Source organism: Hyaena hyaena, unplaced genomic scaffold (genome assembly GCF_003009895.1).
Source record: "Hyaena hyaena isolate Hyena2069 unplaced genomic scaffold, ASM300989v1 scaffold_231, whole genome shotgun sequence".
Taxonomy (NCBI): Eukaryota; Metazoa; Chordata; class Mammalia; order Carnivora; family Hyaenidae; genus Hyaena; species Hyaena hyaena.
The window spans coordinates 2,105,586-2,119,916 of record NW_024080862.1 but is presented as its reverse complement, the minus strand read 5'-3'; the positions used below and the strand labels follow the sequence as shown (position 1 = coordinate 2,119,916).

At 46.1% G+C, this 14,331-nt stretch overlaps 1 protein-coding gene across 3 annotated transcripts in view; it reads right to left on the bottom strand.

Moving 5' to 3' along the window:
• Nucleotides 1-14,331, bottom strand: part of CACNA1D (calcium voltage-gated channel subunit alpha1 D) — a 303,488-nt gene that overhangs the window by 134,346 nt on the left and 154,811 nt on the right. For 2 of the 3 annotated variants that reach the window (XM_039243605.1, XM_039243606.1), the window contains exons 6-8: nucleotides 10,264-10,416; nucleotides 9,553-9,749; nucleotides 3,212-3,315 (exon numbers count right to left, since the gene is read on the bottom strand). In XM_039243605.1, coding sequence (XP_039099536.1) covers nucleotides 3,212-3,315; nucleotides 9,553-9,749; nucleotides 10,264-10,416 — 454 coding nt within the window. Of the gene's footprint in view, nucleotides 1-2,526; nucleotides 2,631-3,211; nucleotides 3,316-9,552; nucleotides 9,750-10,263; nucleotides 10,417-14,331 lie in introns of all 3 variants that reach the window. The other variant, XM_039243604.1, reaches the window with a different exon arrangement.

The following is a 14,331-nucleotide window of genomic DNA, read 5'->3' as shown; positions in this document are numbered from 1 at the left end:
CCCTCAGGCTACACCCCTGCTCCAGCTCTGCCATCCTGCACTGCTCGACCACAGTCTGCCCACCAGACAATGAAAGCCTGAGCCCAGAGCCTCTGTCTGTGTCTCAGCCATCCTGGCACCCCTGGCCTCTAGCTCCACAGGAGAGGCTAGCCTAACCGGCGAGCACGGCTGAAAGGTTGTGCTTTGCAGCTGTGGTTCTTTCTTTATACCAAGTACCTCTCTACACTGGCTCCCAGAGTGGCCTCATGCTGGAGCACCATCAGCTGCAGCCCTTAGGAGCTGGGGCACAGCAAGAATGGACTGTGGAAATCACTGGGAAGACTTGGAGTTTAAAAATTCACATGCCTTTGCATTCTCCTTCAGAAGGGATCGAGTTTTGCTTTGACACAATAATGTTTTAAAATTACTATTTTCCCTGGGGCACCTGGGTGGCTCAGTTGGTTAAACATCCAACTTCAGCTCAGGTCATGATCTCACTGTTCGTGGGTTCGTGGGTTCGTGGGTTCGAGCCCCACGTCAGCTGACAGCTCAGGGCCTGGAGCCTGTTTCCGATTCTTTGTCTCCCTCTCTGACCCTCCCCTGCTCTCTCTCGCTCTCTCTCTCAGAAATAAATAAAACATTAAAAAAAATTACTATTTTCCCTAAAATATATCGCAGTAACCTGGTTGTTGCATGAGTGTATCACTGTGTTCATCCTCTGTGGGGTCAACATCTAATACCCGTCATTATAATAAGGAGCCCCTCCTCCCAGCTTTTCCTTTTGCCCCGTTTTGAGCTGCTTCATCACGCCTGGGCAACGGCCCCTGCTCCGGGAAGCTCAGAGATAAGGCATGTCATTGGCACTGTTAAAATTAGTCGTTTCCATGGCCTCAGTCAGTTTGGTTGAACTTGGGAGACGTGGGGTGCAGCGGCCAAGGACTGCAGCACAGAGTTGCTGTTAACCCTGTGCAGGCCGTTCCTGACGCAAAACCAGGGCTGTGCTGTTTCTCCAGGGATAAATTCCACCCGTTCAATCTCAATGTTCACCTAAGGCCCCAGAGATTCATCAGGATGAGAGCACTTTTAAAGTGCTCAAACTTTAAATCCAAAACTTTAAATCCAGGGCTGCAGGGCCATTCATGGGTAGATGAAAGGAAGCTTTGCTGGGAATGGACGATGCTGTCACACCCTCAACCCGACCCAGCCCCACTCCGGTCACTGGGGGCACGAGCTCCTGGGCCATCTCTAGAGGGGGGTTTCCCACCACAGCGTGCGTCCATGGTGTAAAACGGACACCGCAGACATCATCCCCTGCAAACAGGCAGGGCACTTTAGAGGGTGGGTGAGGAGAGAAAGCAGAGGTGAAGGATGAGCTGTGTGCCCTCCTCTGGAAAAGTCAGTGCTCAGAAAGATGTGACCCAGGGCTCCTCACTGACAGCATTCCACACAGGCATTGTCCCCCGCCCCACCCCCACCCTTTCCCTGGCCAGAGACTCAAGCTTGGGAAGAAGAAGCTAAAGCAGGTGAGGATACACTCAAGCTAAAGCAGGTGGGATCAAGGGGACCACCTCCACTACTTCCTGAGGATGTGTGAGCACAGTGGGTACAAAGGCTCTTTTGAGGGGAGACAGGTACCCCTGGCCCCCAGCAGCAGTTATGTTCTGAAGCAGCTCTGGGAGAGCCCAGACAGCCCCTTCTCCCTTCTAGGGGTGCTCCCCTTTCTGGGTGTCTGCGGGTGGGGAGGATACAGAGCCACCGGAGGGGCTTGGGACGGCATCTCAAAGTACAGGCAGGGCAGAACCCAGAAACACCAGGACCCCCTTCCTGAGCCAGCCTCCACTCTCTACAGAGACTCCTCTCCATGGAAGGTCATCCAGCAAGCGGAGGCAGCAAACTGAAATTTCAAAAATGGTGACCAAGTGGTGGGGATTATAAGGCTCTAAGAAGTGTATGTGTAAAAGGTGGTCATTCCTCTGCATTAAAGATTCGACAGGTTAAGACTAATCATGAATTACAGGGACAGTTCTCACAGTGACAGTAGCAGACAGCCAAGCAAAGAAATGACTTGAAACATGTAAGATTTTTGAAATTGTTCTGTATTTATGTGCAAATCTAGGTTTATTCTTCCTACTCAATAAAATCTGAAACATCCTGGGAATATTCATGATACGCTGTGGGTAACTCAAAAAGGCCAGGTTAGGTACTAAATGGGAATAAAGCCATGAAAGACACAGGCCCTTTCCTGGGGGAGACCAAGGCTGGGACTCCTGTTATTCACAATCCACATCTGCAAGTGGACGCATTAACGCACCTGGCTTCGGGGAACCGTTTTCATTAAATTAACAATATTTGGCAAGCATCAGAAACACAGAATCTCACAGACAAGATACAGGCAGAGAGAATCACAGTTCAATCCAAAAGCAACACACGGAAGGGACGTCAGAGTCCACACGCATGCAGAGAAGCCGCAGGGAGCAGCTGGGGGACACGCAGAGCCACCCCGCACGTGGCACCAGCAGAGTGTGCAACATGGATCTGACTGCTTACCCACTAAGGACACCAAGAACCAGGTTAAGGACGAAAAATGAGCCAAGGATGATCAGACTAACAAAATACACCCATGGCCATTCCCATCCTATCGCATCATTTACCTGTAAAATGTAAGGAGATCAGTTATCAGTTATCCATTTACTAAAGAGCGGAGCCCCAGGAGCAGCTGCCAGACCAGACCACTCAGGGCTTTGAGTGAAGACTTGTGCTCTCAGGACAGGGGCCCTGCCTGGCACCTTCTATCTTGTGTTTTCAGATGAGGACAAGTTATGCTGCTGAAATCTACAAACGCGGCCCACCAAAAGTAAGCCAGGACCAGCTCATTTAGCTACTGTTTTGTACCAATTAATCTGCATATTTGGATCCAGACCAATAAAGCAATTATAAGTGTATCTCATTTTAGGACAGACCAAAAGGCAGGCAGGCAACGGAATCTATTTAAATCCCAAGCAACAACGCTGATTAATTTCTGGTCAATAACCATTCCATAGCTTTCTTTCATAAAGCCCAGTGAGGTTCCAGGAAGCATCTTGATTTGGGAAGGCTCAGCAGAAGAGAAAGTGTCTCAGAGGACACAGTACGTGTTTGGCACCCACCCGGCCGCCCCCATCTAGCAAAACCTGTGTGGTCTTGGCAACTGTCCTTAGGGCTCTGCTTTCAAGATGAAAGAGGTGTAGCTTACCCGCTCAATACACCAAGTACAAGATTTAGTACGAAAAATGACCCAAAGATGACGAGACTGACAAAATACACCCAGGGCAATTCAAATCCCATAGCATCATTCATCTGCAAGAAATAAGATAGTCTCATAGGAGCAGGTTAATAAGAGGTTCTAATAAAGAGAGAGGGTCACATTAGAGACAGCATTCTATACATTGAATTAAACATTTACTAAGATTTAAATCAGAGACAACAGTAGCCAAGGCACATTCACTATATATTACACACACACACACACACACACACACACGTACACACGCACGCACACAGAGTCATCAAAGCTTTGGGGGCAAATAATAGCAGACTTTGACACAGGCAGGGGAATCAACTGGAATCTGGCTCTTTCTCAGTGGAATCAATCTTGATCATGGACTTTCAGAACAGATCTTGGTAGAGGACAAAGCTCGTGCTTAGTTGGAAAATATTTTCTACTCTACCCAAGTTGTTAGAACTTCTTGCTTGTAAGATGTGTCATGGTGGAAAAGTCTTATAGAGACAAACTTACAACATTTAACTCTATAAATTCTTTTTTAAAAATTCCTAAAATAGGGGCGCCTGGGTGGCTTAGTCGGTTAAGCGTCCGACTTTCGCTTGGGTCATGATCTCACGGTTCGTGGGTTCGAGCCCCGCGTCGGGCTCTGTGCTGACTGCCAGCTCAGAGCCTGGGGCCTGTTTCAGTCTGTGACTCCCTCTCTCTCTGACCCTCCCCTGTTCACGCTGTCTCTCTCTCTCTCTCTAACCTATCTAAAGAAATCAAACTAATCTGAAATCTAGATTATCTGCCATCCGTGAGTACAGGCAGGGCTAAACTAATGCAAAGAAAAAGTGCTCAGAAGCTGACACACATTCAAGAGTGCTTTGGGGAATGGGAGGTTTCCCAACTGCACCCAAGGAAGGACCTGGGAGAGAAAAGAAGTCCTTATCTCCCACACCCAGCTTTGACCTAGATGCGCCACCTGGGGGAGCTGGTTCCAGGTGTGAGCCGACTGAGACTAGGTGAGAGAAGGCTGGTCCAAATGAACCCTGTGCTGCTACTTCTGGAACAAGATCAAGCAGCACAGTCAGTCTTGGCCTCAGGGGCAAACCTTCGCAGAGGAGGTGTGGTCACCAGCAGCTTACATGCTGGAGCAAAAAGGTGCTTCAAGGTCCACGGCTAGACGGAACTTGCCAGCAGCACAGGTCAGTGTTAAATTAGGCAAACATTTCTCCCAGGAAGGAGGTGTTAAGGACCGGTCCAAGGACAGAATGAATGATCTCCCACCTGACTTTGCTGGAACACCCAGCATCTTCAGCCAGTAGAACTATATGTAGTCTGGGCGGGTGACTGTTCTTGCCTCACAGGTGAAAGCCCCTTAGGCCTTTAAGCATGCGACTGCTTCCACATTATCTGGCTCCAGATTTTAACTTTACAGAAGGAGGTGCATTCACTGTTTGCCTCACGCAGAAGCCAAACAGGAAAAGAGAACAACAACAACCAAAAAAAAAAAAAAAAAAAAAAAAAAAAAAAGACCTAACATCTGTTGCCAAAGTCCAGGGAGAGGACATTAAATCCCTTATGAAACACCTGTTTGGCCACATGAAAACTGATGTGCTTAGTAGAACTCATATCACTCTGCACATCTTACACTGGCAATTAGAGTAATGAATGAACCAGGGCTGTGGCTGCAATTGTTGACCTAATTAAGCTGGATAAACTAATTTCAGCAGGAAGGTACAGGGTAATTCTTCCAAAGCAACAACACCACTAAACTTGTTTAAATACTCGTGTGTGGCAGAGAAGAACCAGGCTGTCCAGTGTAGTGGCCAGAGCCCGGCCTGGAGTCAGGGACTTCCATGGAGACCTCTCTGGGCCTGTTTCCTCTCCGCAAGAGCAGCCCAGGTCGTAGGGGAGAGCATGCTCATGGGGTGAGGAAAAGACGTGCAAAGTCCAGGACTCTCACCAGGAGACCTCAGTCCCGCACGGCGCTGGCACAGTCAGCGGCAGCACCAAATGCTCTCCCAGTCCTCATTCAGGCCCCATGTGCTGTCCCAGGGAATGCTGGAACAGCAGGCTGCTCTACTTGGGAGGGCACTTTTTTTTTAATTAAGGAAGTTTTTAATTTCTTAAGGGTAGGTGTTGGACAGAGTCACATTTGCTTGGATCAGAAATATCAACTGGAGTGACAGCTGTGGGAAGAAGGCCATAGCAAAGGCCACAGAAGACTGTCTAAATCTCCAGAAGGTGGGGAAGAGAAATGAAACTTCATGTCTAAAGGCCAGTCTTTCTCCAAACTAAACCTTCTCAACCTGTCTCTTTTCAGAGGCTAGTATTCCTCAGACCCTATCATATACCTGGGACAAGTCAGAATTGGCAAGCTATTCTGAAAAATACCCAAATGAAAATAAAGACTCTGCTTGCAATTTTGTCTGTGAGGTCTTTATCAGCAAAGAAAAAAATCAGCATAAGCTGAAGCATTTCAGGTTAGATTCATTTTTGAAAGATTTGTATCAAAGTCATCATGTGGTACCACCTGGTGCCTAGAAAATAATATTCTATTTAGTTTCCATATTCATTTCAAAGGCTGAAATGCACATTCATGTCTCCAATTAAAGACCAACCTAAGGATTTTTTGTTTCTTTTTCTGACTGTTGAAAACACTACTGGGAACTTGGCATACTGGTTGGGGCTCCCCTGGGCAGGGAATAAGAGAAAGGCAAACTCTTGGCCAATGAGAGAGGAATTTCCCAGGTGTCTTGAAGGACGTAGACTGGCAGTTTGACCATGAGACTTCCCATTTGAGTCTGGCAGCCAGAACCTCCAGAGGTGTGTTCACTGAGGAAAGAGCCGGGCACGAAGGCAGGAGGCCGTAAATGATTTATATGTGAGTAGCTCTCTCCTGAAACCAACACTATTTAAATTTCCTACCTTTAAAGACATTTCCCCTGAGTTGGAGAAGAATGAGGTCTAACTGTGCATCTTGCAGACAAGAAAACTAAAGCCCAGAGAGTTCTGGTGGCCTCCCCAAGGTCATACACCCAGCCCCATCCAGCCTTCATGGTCTTCCCATGTCTTACACCCCCCGCTGCCTCCGTACACAATAAACACTTGTGGATGAGATGGCAGCTTGATTATGCATACGGAACTCACTTTATAAAAGAGCTCTACAAGAACTTTTTTCCCCACCAGAAATAGATAATCCCACCCCCACACATCCAAATGGTTCTCTAAGCATGTCTTCCTGCATAGTGGACCCACCTGTAACTTTTCTCAAGCCTCTGCCAACACTTTGCCAGAAATTCTTAAGAATTAAGGCATCGATGAGCTTGAGAACACTGACTGAATATAAACTTGACAAGAGGCAAAATAAAGACTGTGCCCACAATATACAAACACCTGAAGGATTGAGTAATCTGCTTGCGATCAATATTTACAATCTAATCTCCCTAGTTATCTCTCGAGATGTTCCCTTTCTACCCTAGTTGTACATACAACCCGGTATTTAAACACAGCCTTTCTACACTGAGGTAATGGGCTTGTACAATGAGAAGTAAGAGGAACTAGTATTTGTTGAGCACCTGCTCTGTGCCAGGCACTATGCTGGTCAAGGATGTTCTGGGCTGGAACACAGCCGTGTATTTTTCACCTGACCATGGCCCATTCGATATTAAGAAAGTATGGTGCCTTGGCTCTTGCCTAGCTCTCTGATGACTTAATAAATGTCATCAATGAATAATTAAACCTGATGTGTTTCAGAGGATCTTAGTGAACTGTATGGGAGATGACTTAGCTGCCCCCTAGTGTTCTAGAATGGTTCACAAACCTCAGAGTAGGGAATGCCAAGGAAAGAGTGCTGGGTTCCAGGCTAGAGCAGGGTTCACCAAACTATGACGTGTGGGCCAAACCCAGCCCAGCATATGCTTTTGCACAACCCTTGAGCTAAAAATAGCTTTTTCGTTTATAAACAGTTGAAGGGTAAGAATCAAGACTGTGTCATGACACATGAATGTTATATAAAACTCAAAGTTCAGTATCCACAAATAAAATTTTAATGAAACAGAGCCACACCCATTCGTTTACATGTTATCTACTGAGCTACATGGGCAGAAGGCAGAACTGAGTGGTTGTGACAGGAATATTACAGTCCACAAGGTCAAATATACTTACTATCTGTCCTTTCACAGGTCTACAAACCCCTGGATCAAGAACCACAACCACTTGCTAAAGGACCCTGGGTGCTATGTGTTCAGTGGCCTCTTTGTATATCACTGTTCGGTCTTCAAAATCCCAGACCTTCTAGAAAGGGATACAGACTGGGATAATGTTGGTAAATTACTTGAGGTTCTCCATCAGAATAAAGATGTCCTGTAATTCACAGAGAATATGATTATTATATTGTCAAATTATTAACCCTCTGTCATATTAATGATAGAGATAATAATACAATCCTAGGTGCTCCAAAAGAAATGGATATTTTTGTTTCTGGGTACATGGAGTTTTCTCCCCTTCAATTACACAATAAAGAGTTTTCACTTGCAAGACAACAGGAAAATTGTCAAAAATCTAAGTACAAAAATGTAAAATAAAGTATAAAATTGTGCATTAGTCAAGGCACATTGGATCAGCAGTGAAATTCACCCTGACAGAGAGAACAACAGAGCTGAGAAGAATCACAGATTTTTTAAAAAATCAAAATGTTGTTTCCTGTACCATTTGCAGGGGTGGGGAGGGTCAGAGTTTGGGCTACTTACATGAAGCATTTTCTATTTACCAGAAACTTCAAGGCAAAACCGGGATTGAGATCTCAACTAATCTAACTAGGATTTGCAACTCTTGAAGATAATGCTGACAATGAACTTTTACCTAATTTGAAGGTCCCCTTGCCCTGGCCATGATCTTGGCTCATCCAATGTAATTTCCCTCCTTCTTCCTCTTCATGAAAGACATTATCTTATGGATATAAAGAACAGACATGCATGCCCACACAGACACACAGAGACATGTGCACACACACACACACACACACACACGCACATTCTCTCTTTCCTAGGACAGTAAGAAAAAGGAAGGGAAAAGAGAAACAAGATATAACATGTTAGTGATACTTAAAACTTTTTACTAAATTAGACTCACACTTTGGGGAAAAAAATAAAAATACACCTTCTTTGCATAACATTGAATATATAGGGATTTCTACAATTCTATAAACATGGTGTTCATTGGTGAAGGGAAGCAAAACCTGTTTATAACCATTGTGTGCCATGTTCTCTGAAGATAGAAAGGAATATGAAACCCTACAGAGTATCTAAAATGTAGATACTGCCAGCAGCTACTTCTCAATTTGTAGGCCTTCTAACTCAAGACAGCCCATTCAAGAAGTACTTTATTACTAACTGCCTTTTAACCAATCATTATTGGAATCCTGATTAATCCACTTGAACTTGGGTTTAGGCTCAAAATCTGCATGTCAGCTGTTTTTCCCGGAAATCTGTGCCATGGAAAATAATTTCTAAACTTCTGTGAGCTTTTTTGAATTCTACCAAATAAATAAGCAAACAAACTCAGCTCTGAGAAATAGCATTTAAAATACTATTGCTCTTCATTTATAGCAAAGCTTTCTGGCTCTGTCAGGAATAAGGAGAACCAGACCTTAGCCAGAGAAAAGGCATCGGTCTGTTTTCATGGCAGGTTGGATGGGTCCACCAGCCCTGGAAGTTTGACATGCCTTCCCACCCTCTCTGCCAGAGTTCTATAGCTCCAAAGAGAAAGGAAGAGAGAGGTAGGGGCTGTGCTGGGCTAATTTATGGTAAGGCTGGAGAGACAAGAGGGAAATAGTATTAAATAAGGGATAATCCATTTTGGCCTTAAGGCTGTGCTAAGTTCATGGAAAGCACAAAAGGGATCCAATATATACTTCCTATCTTTTGTTAGGATCTGGTAGAGCAGCCCACCTTTACGTAAAAAAAGATCAAGCCCACGGAAGCCCAGGAGTCTCTTAACTTGTCCAATAACCCCTGGCTCCTTAAGAGTTTAATTCACAACAGCCCTGACCTTGGGAGTTCCCCCAAAACAAGGACTTGCAGGCATACCAAGCAGCACTGGGGAGTGGGGCAGCCAATATTACACGGCGGCTTTCTGGAATGGAAATGAAGCTCATGAGGAAGAAAGAGAATGAGTCTCGCTGAGTGAGGAGAGGGTTCTGCTTCCCTTTCCAAAGAACTGATTTCCAGGGTTTCTTTCTCAGCTGACTCTCCAATGGTGCCCGCAAATGAAACACTCTTATGCAAAGAAAAAAACACTCCACACACTATCCTCCTGCTGCTTACCCAGTAGAGCACGTCTGTCCAGCCCTCCATGGTGATGCACTGAAACACGGTGAGCATGGCAAAGGCAAAGTTATCAAAGTTGGTGATGCCCCCATTTGGGCCAACCCAGCCACTCCTACACTCTGTGCCGTTGGCGGCACACTGGCGTCCATTCCCTGAGAACGCACACGGCGCTGGGTCCTCTTCAGCTATGATATCTGCAAACAGAGCGCACAGGCTTCACCACTCAGAACACCAACACCAGGAAGCCCAAAGCCGGTGAAAGCTGAGTGCCCTCCTCAGAGCCTAGAACACCTGTCTCCCACCTGTGCTGTCTCAGACTCCCACTTGACCCTCAAGGTCCACTTCAAAGACCCCCTCCTCTGCGGCATATGACATTTATGTACTCAGGATCCAGTGCTCTCTCCTCTGCCCTGATTCTATAGCACCTTTCTTAAGCCTACAGAGAACAATGCTAGAGATTCCCGTCATGTTCTAGTTTGGGGGGTACCTCATCTGGTTTGCCAGGACACATTACATAAGAAAAGGAGATTAAATCCTCATTTATTCTGATCACAATTCACACTAAGAACTGGCTCAGTACATTTACTGGTATATTTGGCTTCCCTTCCCTCCCCCCATTTTGTTTTAGATTTTCCCCAAACCACAGAAGTTATTTAGGGGAAAATTAAATTTTTTAAAACAAGGGTAGCTACCATTTTCATTACTCACCTGAGTCAGCAAAAAAGCATGTTTTGTGCATTTTTCCAATAAAAAGTTCCAATCCTATAATAGCATAGATTATGATTACAAATAATACCAAAAGGGCTATGTGAAGGAGGGGAACCATGGCTTTTATAATGGAGTTCAGGACAACTTGTAAACCTACAAGAGATAGAGAGAAAAAAGTCTGTGAGCCAAAGAGATTCTTTAAGGATGTAAAGATATAGATCAAAGTCCTGATGATGCCTGTTCCATATATGACACACAGTAATAAAACTCAGAGAGATATTTAACACTAAATTAACATTAGGGGTGCCTGGGCATCTTAGTCAGTTAAGTATCCGCCTCTTGATTTTTGCTCAGGTCTTGGCCTCACAGTTCATGAGATTGACCCCTGCATGGGGCTATACGCAGACAGTGTGGACCCTGCCTGGAACGCTCACTTTCCCTCTCTCTCTGCCCCTCCCCTGCTCACACTCTCTTTCAAAATAAATAAATAAACTTAAAAAAAAAGAAAGACATCACTTCTGAGTAGGGATAAGGCAGAGGGCTAGGTGGCAGCCGCCCTCTTGCTAGGGCCTAAAGATGGAAGAGGATGGATTTCCACAGGTGGGCCTGGGTGAGAGGCCACTCCAGACAGAGGAAGTGCATCAGCAGCACCAAGTGGGCCAGGCAATGTGGGCCAGGCCAGTGAGTGTTGCTTGGGGTTCACACAGTGGAGAGAAGATCGGGAAAGAAAAAGCATATTGCAGCTAGGTAGCTCTGGGTTTTAAACTTGGGTTACAGGGCCAGACTGTACTCCACTGGCAAAAGGCAGCCTCTTTAGAAAGAGAAACAAGGCAGCAGGAGATGAGGCCAGCAGAGAGGTCGTTGGTGAGCGCTGGGCTCTCCAGGCAGGACAGTCTGAGGATTAGGATGAATCTAGCAGCCGAGTTTGAGAGGAGAAGAAGGTGCCCATGGAGGCAGGCTCTTGAGGCAAACCTGTGTGCCTGAACAAAAACAAGGATGTCACAAAGGAGGCTCTTCTGGAACGAGGGAAGGAGGAGAGGGGCAAGAGCCACTTTGGACCCAGGAAGTTTGGTGGCGGGCCTAACCTCAAGAGGGAAGTGTCCTGCCGCTGCTACGTGGACCTGTGAGATGACGGTGGGACAGGAACATCCGGAAGCTCTGTGCACAGGCTGAGACAAGTCATGGAAGGAGGGTTGGTGGGGCCGCACTCAGGTCAGGAGTGGGTGGGCAGAAGCAGGGGACTGAGGGTGAGTGGTGAGCAGGACACCAGAACCCACCCTGCAGCCAGGCTTCCTAATTCCCGTGTTTAGCACCTAGGTTCTTCCCCCCACCCCACCCCCGACCCCTGCCCGGGAGCACAGCTACCAGCACATATTCAAAGAACAAAACAGCGTCAGATGCCAAGACGCTAGAAGTAAATAAGACAGAAATCAGAACACACCAAGGAAAGAGAAGAATATTCATTAGCAATAATAACAAAAGTTGACCATGATTGGAAGTCCACGGAAACAGGTGAGAACGAGATGGGGAGGGAAAACTGAGATTTCACTCTATAAGAGCCTTTCTTTCCAAGGCCCGTATTACAACCTATCCTAGGTATTACCTTCAGATAGTTAAGTGTTCAAATGGTTTTAGAAAAAAAAAGATTAATACAGTAATTTTTAATGTTTTTGCCTTCTATCAGAAAGAGACAAAAAGAAGTATCTTCTCTAATCCACTTGGACAGGGGTTGGTTTTTTCATTTGGAGGGTTTTTGTTTGTTTGGTTGGTTTTTTTAGACATGGATGGTCCATTCGAAATCATCTAGCAGTTAGCGCCTCTGAATTCTATGGTAGTGAGCCAGATGTTTCATGAACGTGTTTGTTCATTGTAACTACTGTATTTCAGATTCACCAAATTTATGAGATAATGAGGTTTATCTTCATGTGAACATGTAGACTTTCCTGACATCAGGCTCCTTTGTACATTATCAGTGTGTACAGTAGAGCTCATGGACTCTAATGAAGGACAGAGTGGGATGGAATGGAAAGAACACTAAGCCAGGAACAGGGAGAGGGCATGTCTGCTCCCTTTTGGCCACCCACTGGCTATCAGAATCTGCACGAGTTGCTACCTCTCCACAGCCCTTGGCTTCTTCATCTAAAAGATGATGCACACAGATCAGATGATCTGTGGGGCTCTTTCCCATTTGATGGTCCAGGATTCTGATAAATATTACCAGAGCATGGATGGATTAACCAATCATGGTTAAGAACTCCATGAATGCCTGAGGTACTCTTTTGAAATACACATTTACCTCCCAATGAATGAATATATATTCACAAACACACACAAAATCATGTCTTATAGAACAGTCTGAATTCTCTATAGAAGGGACAAGACAATTCCCAGATGAGGGTAAACAGTCACACCTTCCATGGCATTTTTAACAAATTCAGGGTTAAGAAATCACTAGGCCCCAGTTGATAACCAGCATGGGAAACACCAGGACCCAGAGCTCTTGACCCATCTCCCCAAAGCCCAATTGGGGCTGATGAGAGACATGGATGTCCTCCACTAGGGCAGTGAATAAACATGGGCTGAAAAGTCCTCATGCAAGACTTAGGTCCCCATTCCCCCCTGTCCACCTCTAGGAGAGTGTGAGAGAGAACTCTATCACATTACAAAGGAGAAAAGGAAGAAATATAGTTTTAAACTGTTCTCAAGAGTATCCGGGAACACAAGTCATTTAGTGAAAACCTCATTAGGCAAGGAAGCCAAAAGCATGATCTAGGAGTTCAGAGAGCTTCACTGGCCAGACTTGCATGCATGAAGCCACAGTACCTGCTCGTCCTTACAACACATACTGCAAGCAGGCTGCCCTGTCATGTGCTCTTTGATAGGAAAAAGGTTGTCGTGGTTACTCTGAGATCAGATTAAGCTCTAACAACTAAATCTGAAAGAACACGTTTGCTCACTGAACTTCTCATTTCATCGTGTTACACATAACAGAACCAGTGATTTCCAAGGTATTTCTATTTTTCTCAATTGCTTCCAGACAGTTCTGTGGTTTTGACTTGTGCTGATCTTTTTCAATGAAAATAAATGAACCATCTGGAAAAACAAGTACACATAAAACCCCACTTCCTACATTTTAAAATGTTAAATTTGGAAATACTTTTTTTTTTTCCAGAGAATTTTTGGTGCGTCCTGAGTGCCAACAGGTTTAATAAAAATTTCATGAAGAACTTCTGGAGAGGCAAAAACATGATCTGTGCTCTTTTGATGGCTCTATGAGTCGTGAAAAACAGGCACACCCTGTCTTCCCAGGTCCTTCCTCCAGCCAGAGCAGGCAGCCCCCTCACCACCACAGTCCCTGGAGAGGTGTTAGGACGTCCACCCTCATGTCCCCAGCAGGGGCATCCTCACGGGCAGGGCCCAGCAAAGCAACACGCTCGTGCTCCTTACAGAAGCAGAAGCAGCCTACAGCTCCCAGACAGGGCACAGACCAGACATCTGTTCCAGCTCAGGTGGCATTCAACCCGGCCTAGACATCCAGAGCAAAGAGCAGACTAGAACTTGGCACGGAGGGGTACGTAGCCTAGTGGAGCAAAGCATCTCTCACCACGGAGGGTCACCTCTACGCTCCAGACCTTGAACTGGGGGCTCTCCTCGTATCGTCCCTGCTGGTCCCCACAACAACCTGAAGCAGGTCCTACTGTACCGCAGGGAGGACCCAGAAGCATCCACTTCTCCCCTCCCAAGAGCCAGACAGGCACAACTCTTAGTAGTGGAGAGCAGAGCAGACTTTTCAGGAGTCCAGCCCCCTGCTGCTGCTCGCTTTGAAGAAAGGCAGTCGGTCATGAACTCTCCATCACCCTCCTCTACACAAGCCACCACTTTCAGAGAGGGAGTGGGAGAGGGCTGGGAGTGGGAGGGGGCTGCGGCAGTGAGGTGTCTGAGGAAGAAAACCAGACCAGAAGCAGGAGGCCTGAACTCAAGGCCCCGTGTCACTGCGCACTTGGTGTCTGTGTGAGAGAAGATTCTCCCACAAAATCAGGAAGACAACAGTTCCTGCTGGCCCTCTCT